At 44.2% G+C, this 17,200-nt stretch overlaps 1 protein-coding gene across 7 annotated transcripts in view; it reads right to left on the bottom strand.

Moving 5' to 3' along the window:
* The window catches only part of LOC129829250 (rho GTPase-activating protein 44-like), a 124,796-nt gene that overhangs the window by 29,034 nt on the left and 78,562 nt on the right, over positions 1-17,200 (bottom strand). Inside the window, exon 1 of one of the 7 annotated variants that reach the window (XM_055890942.1) lies at positions 2,408-2,725. The exons of 1 other annotated variant lie outside the window; for it this stretch is intronic. In XM_055890942.1, coding sequence (XP_055746917.1) covers positions 2,408-2,538 — 131 coding nt within the window. In that variant the 5' untranslated portion in view covers positions 2,539-2,725. Of the gene's footprint in view, positions 1-2,407; positions 2,726-17,200 lie in introns of those variants that run through there. 5 more of the 7 variants (XM_055890939.1, XM_055890940.1, XM_055890938.1 and 2 more) reach the window with 5 other exon arrangements.

The following is a 17,200-nucleotide window of genomic DNA, read 5'->3' as shown; positions in this document are numbered from 1 at the left end:
ATCCAAAGCCAACCAGTTCTCGTGCTAGTCGGGAACTAGGAATCTCAGAAATGTCCAACTTGCTAACTGGTTGAATGTGGCACGTTGTTTAACTACAACCAGTTATCAAATCAGAAATGCGTTTCCTACTTCGGACTACCAGGTGAAAGTGGCATAAACCCAGGAGAGATTACACACTAACTCAGTCAAAGAAAAAAAGAAAATGGGAAGGTGTGGCCGAGGCACTCCCATGGCCTGAGATCACCCTCTCTGCCTACACATAAACACCTGCTGCGGCACATGCATTACTATACATTGTACGTCCGTTTATTGATAGGGAACGAGTGCCACTTGAGTCCATATAGACAGGATCTTGACCCCTGCCTACTCTTGTCCAAAACGGTTTAACAGCAGAGTCGTACTTAACCTGAAAGTAAACACTATGGCAGTTAGGGTAAAACACTGAGGTATTATTTGCCCAAAATGAACACAATGCATACACTAATGCGTAATGTACGCACTTTACAAATACAGTTATCATTGTTATTACTATAAATACAAGTGGTGTATTGGTCTCACAGATATCAGTCGCACAAAGGCTAACTAATACAAAATCCCAGTTAACTCTAGTTCACTCCAAACCACACAGATCATGCTAACTATGTCACTATCAACCCCTACCTTCTCCAACAAGCAATTGAGAAAGCACTCCACCCTAACCCTTGAATGCCAGTGGCTATAGAAACGTACTGAGAATTGCTTTTCCTGCGCAAAGCCCTGCTCCTAGATACCTGCAGCCTTTTCTTCCACATACCCACAGAGTGTGGGAGGAAACATGTGCACACTGACTGGTTTCGGGCAATGACAGAAATGAGAAATTGGGAAAGAGAGAGTGAGAGAGTCAGAAGGAAGGGAGGGGGGGGGCAAGAATGAGACCTGACTGTCAGTTCCTTTCACTCTCTCACCTATTCCCTCACTTCCACCCCCTCTAACAGCTCCTCTCTCTGGCTCTCTCTCTGGCTCTCCGTGCCCTGACAGGAATAGCACATAATAGGAGAGAACAGGCAGAGAAAAACAGAAAGGCCTTGTATTTCTGCAGAGGGATCAGCTGCAACTCACAATGAGGGTGATGAGAGGCCAAGCATAGATCGAGATCTGATGGATGGGACTACTGCTCATGCTCCTAGCCAGTGCCCATTTATTTTGTTCAACTCCTATGGCAGCGGTTCTATAACTTAGGCTGTTTCGATTCTCAGCTCGCCAGGCCCTGGGTATTGATCTTGATCAGTGTTTCCCAACTCCAGTTCTCGAGTAGCCCCAACAGCACACATTTTTGTTGTAGCCCCGGACAAACTCACCTGATTCAACTAATTGAGGGCTTGATGATTAGTTGACAAGATGAATCAGATGTGCTTGTCTGGGGCTACGACAAAAAATGTGTACTGTTGGGGGTACTTGAGGACTGGATTTTGGAAACACTGATCTAGGTGATAAATAACAGGAGAGGCTGGAGCGGAGACTTGGTCTTTTTTCCATCTTCAGCAGCCTCTCGGTGCTAAGAGTAGCAGCGTGTAGCTCCCTATGTCTTCTGCTTATGTCTTCTGCAGTGCACACTTCAACACTGAGCAAATGAAGCTGTGTGTTAGTGGGTGAAGGTGTGTGGGGTGGGGTGAGTGGGTGCGTGAAGAGTACATTATAGTACAGTGTCAACGGTACTATAATTTATAACTCCATTTATAAACAATCATCAATCATTGCTGTACTTCTTCTCGGATGTAAACCTGAGGGCATATCAGTGGGTACCAGAATGGAATATATATATGGATCTGGCGGGTCCCTCTATTATTCGATTCAATCCCTGAGCCATTAGAAGGACAGGACTTTGAATGAGATTTACTCCAGCGTATGAATTAAACCGTGAGTTAATGACTCCCTCATACAATCACAGGAACGGTTTAATGAGTGCATTACAAATAAGTCAATTGTTGTGACGGCCAACATTGGAACACTCTCTCTTTCGCTCACAAAATTACACACACAGTCATAAACACAAGCACACACTGACAGTCATTTTCCAGGCTGGGTCTGAGGCTGCTCTAAATGCTCTAATAGAAAATGCGCAGTAGGCTACAGTCAGACGGAGGAACGACTATGTTATTTTGGCCTGATTTAGATACGTTTGCTTAGAATTTCCAAGATTTTGGTAGGCTATTTGTTAGTCAACTTGTCTATAATTAGATACATGCAGCTTCTCTTCTGTCGTGATGTTTCCCTGGAAGACTAAATGAACCCTTGCTCACCAGAACAACGTCATAAATCCAATGAATGTTTCAATCTAGTTGACATTGGTAAAGGTTTTCTCCGTCATCTCTGCATCTTTTGCAGAGCAAAGATGTTTAGGGACCGGGGAGAAAATGCAACCGCCTACCTCTGAAAGAATGGGAGATTTTCTGTGCAAAATGTCCAAATTACATCAGTTTGACCGGTTGTAAGAAAATAGAAAGCTGTGAAAACGACCCAACATGTTTCTGTTAAGATTCCAGTTCGGCTTGGATGCATATTTTACGTGGTTGAAATCCTACTATCAGCTTTCAGCTACAACCAGCGTGTCAGCTTTTATGACGCTGATAAAGATAGCACCTCTACAGATGGCATCTAACTGCGCATTGGCATTCTCGCAAGATGCTGAAAGAAAGAAATGATATTTCTCCTGTTCCCGAGTCAAAATGTAGCCTACATTTGGTGTGTAATTTTACAGCAAGAAATGCTTAATTCTGCATGAGCTAATATTAAGGCTAGGTGAGAGGTTATAGGCCTACAGCCAGTGTCCAGATTTCAGTTTACATTTAACCCTCGTGCCACACTCATTCCATGGAGCGCCGAGTGTCAGTGGTTTCTCGCTCCTCCCTTGTACTTGATTGATGAATTTAGGTAATAAAGAAGGCTACAGTTCTCTTGACTGGAGTGTGGACCTCAGTTCATCTTTCAATCACCCACGTGGGTATTTGCTCCTAAAAACCAATGTGGAGATGGGAAAGGCGGGACTTGCAATGCGTCAAGCGTCCAAAAATATGTCTAAAAGATGAAGAATTTCTCAGGAGATGGTGCATGTCTTCTACCTAGAACCAAAAAGGGTTGTTCAAAGGGTTCTTCGGCTGTGACCATAAGAGAACCCTTTGAATAATTTGGTTCCAGGTGGAGTCCTTTCAGTCTACAGGCGAACCACTGCATAAGAGAAATAGGAGTTGAGTTATCCTGACAGATGTGCCTCTCTCTGGAATCAACATGGAAAGTAGATTGGATTTGGAAAAAAAGTCACCATCCAGTACTGTTTTCATCTCATTTCTAGCAGCATGGTAAACATTGAAATTAGGGTAAAACTTAATTGACTTAGCCAGACTAGGTTGTTACATCAATCTAATTTCAACATAATCATCAGAACTATGTATACATTGCAATTGCATGGAATATTTTTCATCCTATATTCAATATTTACTGGGTGGTTGAAATTATGTTGAATTTCATATATGATTAGACATATTTTATTTGACCTTGTTTCAATGTTGATAGTAAAATGGTAAGTCTGAATCAACGTCATTGTTTCAACATCATGCCATCAACCTGAAATAAGAGGTATATTAAAAAACAATGTGAAGCCACAGTCCAATGATTCCTGCTTGAACAGTGACTCCTACTGGTGTATTAGGGCTAATGCACTTCGATGAGAACAAGTCTACTATGTACCCCTCTTTAACTTTGGAAACAAGCTGTGTTTGTTTTCAGCTGAGCTGTCATGTCAACACATTTAGACATTGATCAGCTTCCACACTCATTCGCGTAGGAGCCCAAAATAACATTGAATAGTTGAAAGTAACTCCTTTAACTTCCCTTACACAAGCTGATATGTGAAGGACATCATTTCAACGTGAAGCTAGGTATACTATCATTCGTCTATGGTTGATTGGATCTTTGGAAGTTGAGCAGTAGTTACCAATCCCCCTATAAATAGGATGCCAAATTCATGATATTTATAATAAACTTTTACCTTTGGGATATTGTCTTTTATATATGTTATTCATAATATAGGCTACAGTATATACAGTGCCTTCAGAAATTATTCATACATTTTACATTTGAGTAATTTAGCAGATGCTCTTATCCAGAGCAACTTACAGTTAGTGCATTCATCTTAAGATAGCTAGGTGGGACAACCACACATCACAGGCATAGTAAGTACATTTTTCCTCAGTAAAGTAGCTCTCAGCAGATACTCTTTGAAAAGGAGGTTGCTGCGGGGAGGACAGCTCATAAAAATGGCTGGAATGGAGTCCATGAAGTTCTACCAACCACATGGAAACCACATCTTTGATGTGTTTGATACCATTCCATTTACTCCTTTCCAGCCGTTATTATGAGCCGTCGTCCCCTCAGCAGCCTCCACTGTATCCAAATGTTGTTGTGTTACGGTCTGAATTCAAAATGTATTAAATATTATTTTTCCGCACCTGGATTGTGCAACATTTGCCCCTTATTCTTTTCAAAATTATTCAAGCTCTGTCAAATTGGTTGCTGATCATTGCTAGACACCCATTTCCAGGTCTTGCCATATATTTTTAAGTTGGTTTAAGTCAAAACTGTAACTAGGCCACTCAGGAACATTCCCTGTCTTCTTGGTAAGCATCTCCAGTGTAGATCTGGCCTTGTGTTTTCGATTATTGTCCTGCTGAAAGGTGAATTAATTTCCCAGTGTCTGGTGGAAAGCAGACTGAACCAGGTTTTCCTCTAGGATTTTGCCTGTTCTTAGCTCCATTTAATTTATTATTTTTATCCTGAAAAACTCCCCAGTCCTTAACAATTACAAACATACCCCTAAACGTGATGCAGCCACCACTATGCTTGAAAATATGGAGAGTGGTACTCAGTAATGAGTAGTATTGGATTTCCCCCAAACATAATACTTTGTATTCAGGCTAAAAAGTGAATTGCTTTTGCCACATTTTTGCAGAATTACTTTAGTGCCTTGTTTCAAACAGGATGCATGTTTTGGAATACTTTTTACTCTGTACAGCACAGGTGTCAAACTCATTCCACGGAGGGCTGAGTGTCTGTGGGTTTTTGCTCCTCTCTTGTACTTGATTGATGAATTAAGGTCACAAATTAGGAACTCGCCCACACTTGGTTGTTTAGGGCTTAATTGAAAGGAAAAAACTAAAAGCTACAGACACTAGGCCAGGGTTCCCCAACTGGCGACCCGCAGCAATATTATTTGCCCCCCCCCCCCCCCCTAAAAAATAGAATAATGATGAATATTATTCTCATTAAAAATAATAATGCAAAAAATCCCAAATGCAATTTCCCAAGAAGGAAGAAACCCTGCATAAATAATGCAAAAGTTACATTTTAACTCAATTCATGAGGAGAGAGAACACAGGAGACAGTCAACTAATAAAGCAGGCAGCGGACCATTTTCGGGTGCTGAAACGCAAAGCTGCAACCGCAGCGCAATCAATAGGAGGTGAACAGCGCCTGGTGCTGAAAATATAGCTAACTTGTTATGCAAGTGTTGCACAGCAACAGATGGAGAAACCCTACACCAGTCGAGTAATTCATTTCAACAATAATCTTAATTTTAATGTGACTTTACACATAACAAGAGGGCTTAATTGGAGTCTATTACTTCCGAGCCTAGGCCTATATGAAATAACTTAACTGGCTGAGGTAGTCTATGAGGCTTAACAACATCTTTCACAATAACAAAATATACACTACCGTTCAAAAGTTTGGGGTCACTTAGAAATGTCCTTGTTTTTGAAAGAAAAGCACATTTTTTGTCCATTAAAATAACATTAAATTGATCAGAAATACAGTGTAGACATTGTTAATGTTGTAAATGACTATTGTAGCTGGAAACAGCTGATTTTAATGGAATATCTACATAGGCATACACAGGCTCATTATCAGCAACCATTACTCCAGTGTTCCAATGGCATGCTAGTGTTCCAATGGCATGCTAGTCTAAGTTAATAATTTTATAAGGCTAATTGATCATTAGAAAACCCTTTTGCAATTATGTTAGCACAGCTGAAAACTGTTGTTCTGATTAAAGAAGCAATAAAACTGGCCTTCTTTAGACTAGTTGAGTATCTGGAGCATCAGCATTTGTGGGTTCGATTACAGGCTCAAAACGGCCAGAAACAAATAACTTTTTTCTGAAACTCATCGGTCTATTCGTGTTCTGAGAAATGAAGCCTATTACATGCGAGAAATTGCCAAGAAACTGAAGATCTCGTACAATGCTGTGTACTACTCCCTTCACAGAACAGCGCAAACTGGCTCTAACCAGAATAGAAAGAGGAGTGGGAGGCCCCAGTGCACAACTGAGCAAGAGGACAAGTACATTAGAGTGTCTAATTTGAGAAACAGACACCTCACAAGTCCTCAACTGGCAGCTTCATTAAATAGTACCCGCAAAACACCAGTCTCAACGTCAACGGTGAAGAGGCAACTCCGGCATGGCTGGTCATGGCTCACATCAATAGCATCCTTGTCACGATCGTCAATGGGTGAGAGAGAGGACCAAGGCGCAGCGTGTGCAAAATACATTCTCTTTTATTTCGAGAAGGGAAAAAACACGCAACGAACACTATAACAAAACGAAACAAAACAACAAACGATCGTGAAGCTATAAACGTAAGTGCACACACAAGTTACAAACGTACAACATAGACAATTACCCACATAAACCTAGTGCCTATGGCTGTCTTAAATATGGCTTGAGTTGAGAACCATTCAGGCAACTATAGACACAGCTAGACACCTACACTAAACACAAACCCATCTACTCTACTTAACCCCCTAAACCATATAACCACCCTAGACAATACAAAAACACATACCTTCCCCATGTCACACCCTGACCTAACAAAAAATTATAAAGAAAACAAAGAATACTAAGGCCAGGGCGTGACAATCCTCCCGGATACCCTAGACCCACTTCAATTCGCATACCGCCCCAACAGATCCACAGATGACGCAATCTCAATTGCACTCCACACTGCCCTTTCTCACCTGGAGAAAAGGAACACCTATGTGAAAATGCTGTTCACTGACTACAGCTCAGCGTTCAACACCGTAGCGCCTACGAAGCTCATCACTAAGCTAAGGACTCTGGAATTAAACACCTCCCTCTGCAACTGGATCCTGGACTTCCTGACGGGCCGCCCCCAGGTGGTAAGAGTAGGCAACAACACGTCTGACACGCTGATCCTTAACACTGGGGCCCCTCAGGAGTGTGTACTTAGTCTCCTCCTGTATTCCCTGTTCACCCACTGCGTGGCCAAACATGACTCCAACACCATCATTAAGTTTGCTGACGACACAACAGTGGTAGGCCTGATCACCGACAACGATGAGACGCCCTATAGGGAGGAGGTCAGAGAACTGGCAGTGTGGTGCCAGGACAACAACCTCTCCCTCAATGTGAGCAAGACAAAGGAGCTGATCGTGGACTACAGGAAAAGGCAGGCCGAACAGGCCTCCATTAACATCGACCGGGTTGTAGTGGAGGGGGTCGAGAGTTTCAAGTTCCTTGGTGTCCACATCACCAACGAACTATCCAAACATACCAAGACAGTCGTGAAGAGGGCACGAAAAAACCTTTTCCCCCTTAGGAGACTGAAAAGATTTGGCATGAGTCCCCAGATCCTCAAAAGATTCTACACTTGCACCATCGAGAGCATCCTGACCGGTTGCATCACCGGCCTGGTATGGCAACTGCTCGGCATCTGACCGTAAGGCGCTACAGAGGGTAGTGCGAACAGCCCAGTACATTACTGGGGCCAAGCTTCCTGCCATCCAGGACCTATAAAATAGGGGTGTCATAGGAAAGCCCATAAAATTGTCAGAGACTCCAGTCACCCAAGTTATAGACTGTTTTCTCTGCTACCACACGGCAAGCGGTACCGGGGTGCCGAGTCTAGGACCAAAAGGCTCCTCAACAGCTTCTAGCCCCAAGCCATAAGACTGCTGAACAATTAATAAAATCGCCACCGGACAATTTACACTGACCCCCCCCCTCCCTTTTGTACACTGCTGCTACTCGCTGTTTATTATCTATGCATAGTCACTTCGCCCCTACCTACATGTACAAATTACCTCAACTAACCTGTACCCCCGCACACTGACTCGGTACTGGTGCCCCCTGTCACGATCGCGTTGACATGAACGAGAGGACCAAGGCGCAACATGATTTGAATACATCTTCTTTTTAATAACAACGACGAAGATGAACACGACACACTATTATAACACTAACGAAAACAACAAACGATCGTGAAAACTTCAAACGTAAGTGCACACACAAACTACTTACGTCGAACTATACATATACACAAACAATGACCCACAAACAGCTAAAGCCTATGGCAGCCTTAAATATGGCTCCCAATTAGAGACAACTGAAATCAGCTGTCTCTAATTGAGAACCCATTCCGGCCACCATAGACTTTCCTAGAACTACACCCAACAGACACAGCTAGACACATACACTCAACACAAAACCATAAACTACAACAAACACCCCCTCTACCATATAATACCCCCAAATACACACATACCCCATGTCACACCCTGACCTAACTAAAATAATAAATAAAACAAATAATACTAAGGCCAGGGCGTGACATAACCCCCCCCTTAAGGTGCGAACTCCGGACGCACCAGCACATAGTCTAGGGGAGGGTCTGGGTGGGCTTCCTTCCACGGCGGCGGCTCCGGCACTGGTCGTGGTCCCCACCCCACCATAGTCATAAGGGGCAGCACCGGGATAAGGGGCAGCACCGGGATAAGGGGCAGCACCGGGATAAGGGGCAGCACCGGGATAAGGGGCAGCACCGGGATAAGGGGCAGCACCAGGATAAGGGGCAGCACCAGGATAAGGGGCAGCACCAGGATAAGGGGCAGCACCAGGATAAGGGGCAACACCAGGATAATGGGCAGATCCTGGCTGGATGGCTCATGGCTGGCTGACAGATCTGGCTGCTCATGGCTAGCTGACGGATCCGGCTTCTCATGGCTGGCAGACGGATCTGGACGCTCATGGCTGGCTGGCGGCTCTGGCAGATCCTGTCTGGTTGGCGGCTCTGGCAGATCCTGTCTGGTTGGCGGCTCTGGCAGATCCTGTCTGGTTGGCGGCTCTGGCAGATCCTGTCTGGTTGGCGGCTCTGGCAGATCCTGTCTGGTTGGCGGCTCTGGCAGATCCTGTCTGGTTGGCGGCTCTGGCAGATCCTGACTGACGAATGGCTCTAGCTGCTCCTGACTGACTAATGGCTCTGACGGCTCGGGACAGACGGGCGGCTCTAATGGCTCTGGACAGACGGATGGCTCAGACGGCGCTGGGCAGACGGATGGCTCAGACGGCGCTGGGCAGACGGATGGCTCAGACGGCGCTGGGGAGACGGATGGCTCAGACGGCGCTGGGGAGACGGATGGCTCAGACGGCGCTGGGGAGACGGATGGCTCAGACGGCGCTGGGGAGACGGATGGCTCTGGCCGGATGAGGCGCACTGTAGGCCTGGTGCGTGGTGCCGGAACTGGAGGCACCGGGCTAAAGGCACGCACTTTCAGGCTAGTGCGGGGAGAAGGAACAGGGCATACTGGACCCTGGGGACGCACATTAGGCCTAGTGCGTGGGGCCGGAACTGGTGGTACCGGACTGGGGACACGCATCTCAGGGCTAGTGCGGGGAGCAGCAACAGGATGCACAGGACTCTGGAGACGCACAGGAGGCTTAGTGCGTGGTGCCGGAATTGGTGGTACCGGGCTGGAGACACGCACCATAGGACGAGTGCGTGGAGGAGGAACAGGGCTCTGGAGACACACTGGAAGCCTGTTACGTGGTGTAGGCACTGGTGGAACTGAACTGGGGCGGGGAGGTGGCACCGGAAATACCGGACCGTGCAGGCGTACTGGTTCCCTTGAACACCGAGCCTGCCCAACCTTACCTGGTTGAATGCTCCCCGTCGCCCGACCAGTGCAGGAAGGTGGAATAACCCGCACCGGGCTATGTAGGCGAACCGGGGACACCATGCGTAAGGCTGGTGCCATGTATACCGGCCCGAGGAGACGCACTGGAGACCAGACGCGTTGAGCCGGTATCATGGCACCTGGCTCAATGCCCAATCTAGCCCTACCAGTGCGGGAAGGTGGAATAACCCGCACTGGGCTATGAACACGTACAGGAGACACCGTGCGCTCTACTGCGTAACACGGTGTCCGCCCGTACTCCCGCTCTCCACGGTTAGCCTGGGAAGTGGGCGCAGGTCTCCTACCTGCCCTCGGCCCACTACCTCTTAGCCACCCCCCAAGAAATTTTTGGGTAGTACTCGGGGGTCTCCAGCCTTGTCTCCGTGCTGCCTCCTCATATCGCCTCCTCTCGGCTTTCGCTGCCTCCAGCTCTTCACGAGAGAGGCGATATTCTCCCGGTTGCGCCCAAGGTCCGTTACCATCTAAAATCTCCTCCCATGTCCATGAATCCTTAATGCCTTGATCCTGTTGCCGCTGGTCATGTTGCTTGATCCGGTATTGGTGGGTCATTCTGTCACGATCGCGTTGACATGAACGAGAGGACCAAGGCGCAACATGATTTGAATACATCTTCTTTTTAATAACAACGACGAAGATGAACACGACACACTATTATAACACTAACGAAAACAACAAACGATCGTGAAAACTTCAAACGTAAGTGCACACACAAACTACTTACGTCGAACTATACATATACACAAACAATGACCCACAAACAGCTAAAGCCTATGGCAGCCTTAAATATGGCTCCCAATTAGAGACAACCGAAATCAGCTGTCTCTAATTGAGAACCCATTCCGGCCACCATAGACTTTCCTAGAACTACACCCAACATAGACACAGCTAGACACATACACTCAACACAAAACCATAAACTACAACAAACACCCCCTCTACCATATAATACCCCAAAATACACACATACCCCATGTCACACCCTGACCTAACTAAAATAATAAATAAAACAAATAATACTAAGGCCAGGGCGTGACACCCCCTGTATATAGCCTCGTTATTGTTATTCTTATTGTGTTACTTTTTATTATTACTTTTTATTTTAGTCTACTTGGTAAACATTTTCTTAACTCTTCTTGAACTGCACTGTTGGTTAAGGGCTTGTAAGTAGGCCTTTCACGGTAAAGTCTACACTTGTGCTATTCGGCGCATGTGACATATAAAGTTTGATTTGATTTGAGGTGGCTCGATATCTGGAATTCAATCAGCTCAGTTTGAATTGTGGCCTCATACAGCGAGGGTATTGTTTTCTTAGCAAGGGAGGAGAATACTCCACCTGGGTGGACTGTGAGAGGATCATGTACAAACACAATGATATCCCTGGGCATGCTGTAGTATTCAGATCTGGTGGAGAAGTTGTCTGATCCCTCTGCCTGTCGTTCTTCAGTGTGCAGTAGCCTTCCAGATGACAAGTCCAAACCAAACAACTCAAGCTTCCACCATGTCCACAACTGTTTTCCTTCTTCCTTGTAACTGCAGATTTAACCCGTTTAAGTGACACAATTTGTCAGCCCAAAAAACTGTGTGTGTAGCTTGCAGCTAACGCTTCAATGTTTCTGTGTCTGGCCTCTCTGGGGCGGGAAGTCCACTTTGAAAGTCCCATGCTTAGAGTCATAAGACACACTGGCTTGGCATTGGGAATAGATGGTAAGATGAACACACACCTCTCTGTACATTCTTCCCTGAAACTTCGATTTTCATTATCCACCTTTTTTTTTATATATAACATTTTCTCTTGCTATCAGGCTAATTGTTCTGAATGAATGTAGATGTTAAAAACAATAGTGTAGCCTACAGTAAGCTACGTAGACCTGTTTTTCCCCACCAATCAATGCACAGAGAAATAGACAAAAATAAAAATTGAGACATGGTGATTTTATGTTACTATTATGTTATTGTCACTGAGTTTATGATGTACTAATCAGATGTGTTAAAAAATATATGTTTAATTTGTAGTGTAGGCCAATTCATTGTGCTATATTATATTCTAATTATGTTCTGGCCCACCGACTATTAGCTCAGAAAGAATTGGGCCCGTAGCCAAACCCAGTTGACAAATCCTGCACTAGGCCCTCCGTGGAATGAGTTTGACACCCCTGCTATACAGGCTTCCTTCTTTTCACTCTGTCAATTAGGTCAGTATTGTGGAGTAACTACGATGTTGTTGACTCATCCTCAGTTTTCTCCTATCACAGCCAATAAATCCTGTAACTGTTTTTAAAGTCAACATTGGCCTCACGGTAAAATCCCTGAGCGGTTTCCTTCCTCTCTGGCAACAGCGTTAGGAAGGACTCTTTTATATTTTTGTGAATGGGCGTATTGATACACCATCCAAAGTATAATTACTAACTTCCCCATGCTCAAAGGGATATTCAATGTTTGCTTTATTTATTTGTACTCTTCTACCAATAGCTGCCCTTTTTTGCAAGGCATTGGAAAACCCTGGTTTTGTGGTTGAATCAGTGTTTGAAATTGACTGCTCGACTGAGGGACCTGACTGACAATTGTATGTGTGGGGTACAGAGATGATGTAGTCATTCAAAAAGGATGTGAGCCCATGCAAGAGTGAGCCCATGCAAGCTAAACTCAGCAGCAAACTTAACACGTGTAAATATTTGTATGAACATAACAAGATTCAACAACTGAGACATAAACTGAACAAGTTCCACAGACATGTGACTAACAGAAATTGAATAATGTGTCCCTGAACAAAGGGGGGTGGTGAAAATCAAAAGTAACAATCAGTATCTGGTATGGCCACCAGTTGCATTAAGTACTGCAGTGCATCTCCTCCTCATGGACTGCACCAGATATGCCAGTTCTTGCTGTGAGATGTTACCCCACTCTTCCACCAAGGCACCTGCAAGTTCCCGGACATTTCTGTGGGGAATGGCCCTAGCCCTCACCCTCCGATCCAACAGGTCCCAGACGTGCTCAGTGGAATTGAGATCTTCGCTGGCCATGGCAGAACACTGACATTCGTGTCTTGCAGGAAATCACGCACAGAACGAGCAGTGTGGCTGGTGGCATTGTCATGCTGGAGGGTCATGTCAGAATGAGCCTGCAGGAAGGGTACCACATGAGGGAGGAGGATGTCTTCCCTGTAACGCACAGCATTGAGATTGCCTGCAATGACAACAAGCTCAGTCTGATGATGCTGTGACACACCGCCCCAGACCATGACGGACCCTCCACCTCATTTTTTATTAAATCGGTAAATATGTCAAAAAACCTAATTCCACTTTTACATTAGGCGGGATTGTGTGTAACCCAGTGACAAGAAATATTTTAAATTTGGGCTGTAACAAAATAAAATGTGGAAAAAGTCAAGGGGTGTGAAAACATTCTGAAGGCACTGAACACTATCGAAGCAGAAGACACATCTCCTTCAAATGTTGATATTTGGTTGTGTTCACAATTCAATATCCAGTTTTATTTTTTTACAAATTAATGATTGATATGTTGAATTCACTTCTCCATCTCTACCAAAAAATCGAAGTGAAAGAATAGCACTAAATCAAATCAAACTTTAAAGATTTGTGGTCGAGATGAGAGACGTGAATCCAACATATTAATAACATTTGAAAATCAACTGACCATCCTTCATATACAAGACAATATGCAATTTATACGGCTAATGGTAGATACTTTCAATGATCCAATCAACCATGGATGAATGACAGTATACCTAGATACACGTTGACATGATATTGCCCTTTGTTGGGCAAATCAGATGTCAATGTAGCCTACATAAACCAACCTCACTTTGAATTTACTTTCACATACAGCTTGTGTAAGAAAAGTCAGAGGAGTTACTTTCAACTATTCAATGTTATTTAGGTAGTTTACACATGAGTATGGAAGCGGATCAATGTCTAAATGTGTTAACATGACAGCTCAGCTGAAACAAACACAGCTTGTTTCTGAAGCTAAGCAGAGTACAGACAGTAGAGGAAGGGATGTGGATGGTAGACTCATTCTCACTGATGTGCATTACATTTCATACACCAGTAGGAGTCCCTATTCAGGCAGAAATCATTGGACTATGGCTTCACATTTTATTTCAATGAACCTCTTTATTTAGGTTGATAGCATGATGTTGAAACGATAACGTTGATTCAAACATACCATTTTACTATCAACATTGAAACAAGGTCAAATAAAACACTGTATGTCTAATCGAATCAAAAATTCAACATAATTCCAACAACCCATTACATAGTACGTTGAATATAGAATAAAAATTATATATATTTTTTTATCTTTCTATGTGGAATTTGTAACGCAGTTTCAATATATACATAGTTCTGATGATTATTTTGAAATGAGATTGATGTAACAACCTGTTAATCATGTCAAGTTAATGTACAGTATTTAAGTTGAAGTTTTACCCCTAATTTCAATGTTTACAACACTGCTTGAAATTAGATGAAAACAGTACTGGTTGATTACTTTAAAAAAAAAAATCCAATGTATTTTCCAAGTTGATTCCACGTAACAATACTTTAATAAATTACACTGAAACAACGTTGATTCAACCAGTGTGTGCCCAGTGGGATCATGCAACACGCACACAAAGACTTACAGAGAAAATAAATGGGGCCAAAATGTCCATCTGTAGGCCAAAAACTACTTGAAATACTACTGCACACATGCATGGCCTACACATACACGACACAGAGGGATATAGGCTGAGAAATCCAACACCGCCTCTTCAGAGCAGCAGATTCCACATGGCAGCTGCTTTGTTATCGTCTGAGCTCTAGTTCTCTCTGCAGACATGTTTTTCATTCCCTAGCTCATATTTATCCAGCCAACACACACGCACGCACGCACGCACGCACACGCACACACACACACACACACACACACACACACACACACACTACAGATGTGCAAAGAGGATGGTCGTCATTGAAAAAACACCAGTCAGAAGGTGGTTCCAGGTGGAATTGAACGAGGAAGGAAGGAGAAAGAATAGAGAGAGGGCTGAGAGAGAAGGGGGATAGAGACAGGATGGAGTAGAGAAAGCAGAATATTGGGTGTCTATTTTGCTGACGTTGGGTATATTTACCATGGGGACTTGGCCCTTATAGTTAGTGTAGTATGGGGATCACAGCTGAGGCGTGAGAGGCTGGGGAGGAACATGGAGGCTTCTCTATGGAAACCTTAATTTACTTTTTCATCAATTATTGTTACAGTACCAACACTTTTGCTACAGAGGCTGCCAGCTCTGACCATTTCAGGTGGAGACAGAAGGTGGTTAGATTACATTTGGAAGTAGCCAGTAACTAATAGAACTATTCCAGTTGAAAGAATATAAAGACTGTATACTATAGAGTTTATCAACAAAAAAAAGAGTCTTGACCAGAGCCATAGAGAGAGTTTGGCCAGGTTTTAGAATGGCTACCATGTTAGCGCCTTATTCTCAAAATGTTGGTGACATTTGCTGATTTTCACTGAGCAATGGCTATGGAGGAGAAAGTGGCACTCTCGGGAACGATCAGACAGAAATCGCATTGGCCCTGTACACACTGAGTATACGAAACATCTTTCCATGACATAGACTGACCAGGTGAATCCAGGGGAAAGCTATGATCCCTTACTGATGTCACTTGTTAAATCCACTTCAATCAGTGTAGATGTAGGGGAGGAGACAGGTTAAAGAAGGATTTTTAAGTCTTAAGACAATTGAGACATGGATCGTGTACGTATGCCATTCAGAGGGTGAATGGGCAAGACTAAATATTTAAGCGCCTTTGAACGGGGTACGGTAGTAGGTATCAGGCGCACTGGTTTGAGTGTGTCAAGAACTGCAACGCTGCTGTGTTTTTCACGCACAACAGTTTCCTGTGTGTATCAAGAATTGTCCTCCAATGGGAAGCATTGGAGTCAACATGGGCCAGCATCCCTGGGGAACGCTGTCAACAACTTGTAGAGTCCATGCCCCGACGTATTGAGGCTGTTCTGAGGGCAAAAAGGGGGTGCAACTCAATATTAGGAAAGTGTTCCTAAATATTTTGTACACTCAGGTTATATGACTCCGGTCTTGGCCATATAGGCTTATGTACTGGTCCTTTGTATCTGTTAGTTAATACCAGGGTTCTCGCTAAAGAATGTAAGAGAGGCACTGCGCCACCTTGTGGACTGGTTGCGCCAAAATAAAAATAATAATAATTTTAAAAAGATAAATGCAGTACCAGTCAAAAATTTGGACACACCTACTCATTCAGTAGCCACACTTTGCTTTGATGACAGCTTTGCAAACTCTTGGAATTCTCTCAACCAGCTTCACCTGGAATGCTTTTCCAACAGTTCCCACATATGCTGAGCACTTGTTGGCTACTTTTTCTTCACTCTGCGGGCCAACTCATCCCAAACCATCTCAATTGGGTTGAGGTCAGGTGATTGTGGAGGCCAGGGCATCTGATGCAGCACTACATCACTCTCCTTCTTGGTCAAATAGCCCTTACACAGCCTGGAGGTGTGTTGGGTCATTGTCCTGTTGAAAAACAAATGATAGTCCAACTAAACGCATACCAGGTGGGATGGCATATCGCTGCAGAATGCTGTGGTAGCCATGCTGATTAAGTGTGCCTTGAATTCTAAATAAATCACAGACAGTGTCACAAGCAAAGCACCACCACACCTCCTCCACCGTGCTTCACGGTTGGAACATGCAGAGATCATCCGTTCACCGACTCTGTGTCTTACAAAGACACGGCAGTTGGAACCAAAAAAATCAAATGTGGATTTATCAGACCAAAGGACAGATTTCCACCAGTTTAATGTCCATTGCTTGTGTTTCTGGCCCAAGGAAATCTCTTCTTCTTATTGGTGTCCTTTAGTGGTGGTTTCTTCGCAGCAATTCGACCATGAAGGCCTGATTCCCACAGTCTCCTCTGAACAGTTGATGTTGAGATGTGTCTTTTACTTGAAATCTGTGAAGCATTCATTTGGGCTGCAATTTCTGAAGTGCATTTAACTCTAATGAACTTATCCTCTGCAGTAGAGGTAACTCTGGGTCTTCCTTTCCTGTGGCGGTCGTCATGAGAGCCAGTTTCATCATAGCGCTTGATGGTTTTTGCGACTGCACTTGACGAAACTTTCAAAGTTCTTG

Source organism: Salvelinus fontinalis, chromosome 30, assembly GCF_029448725.1.
Source record: "Salvelinus fontinalis isolate EN_2023a chromosome 30, ASM2944872v1, whole genome shotgun sequence".
NCBI lineage: Eukaryota > Metazoa > Chordata > Actinopteri > Salmoniformes > Salmonidae > Salvelinus > Salvelinus fontinalis.
Note: the sequence above shows the minus strand (reverse complement) of the source record. Positions and strands in the feature narration are given on the sequence as shown.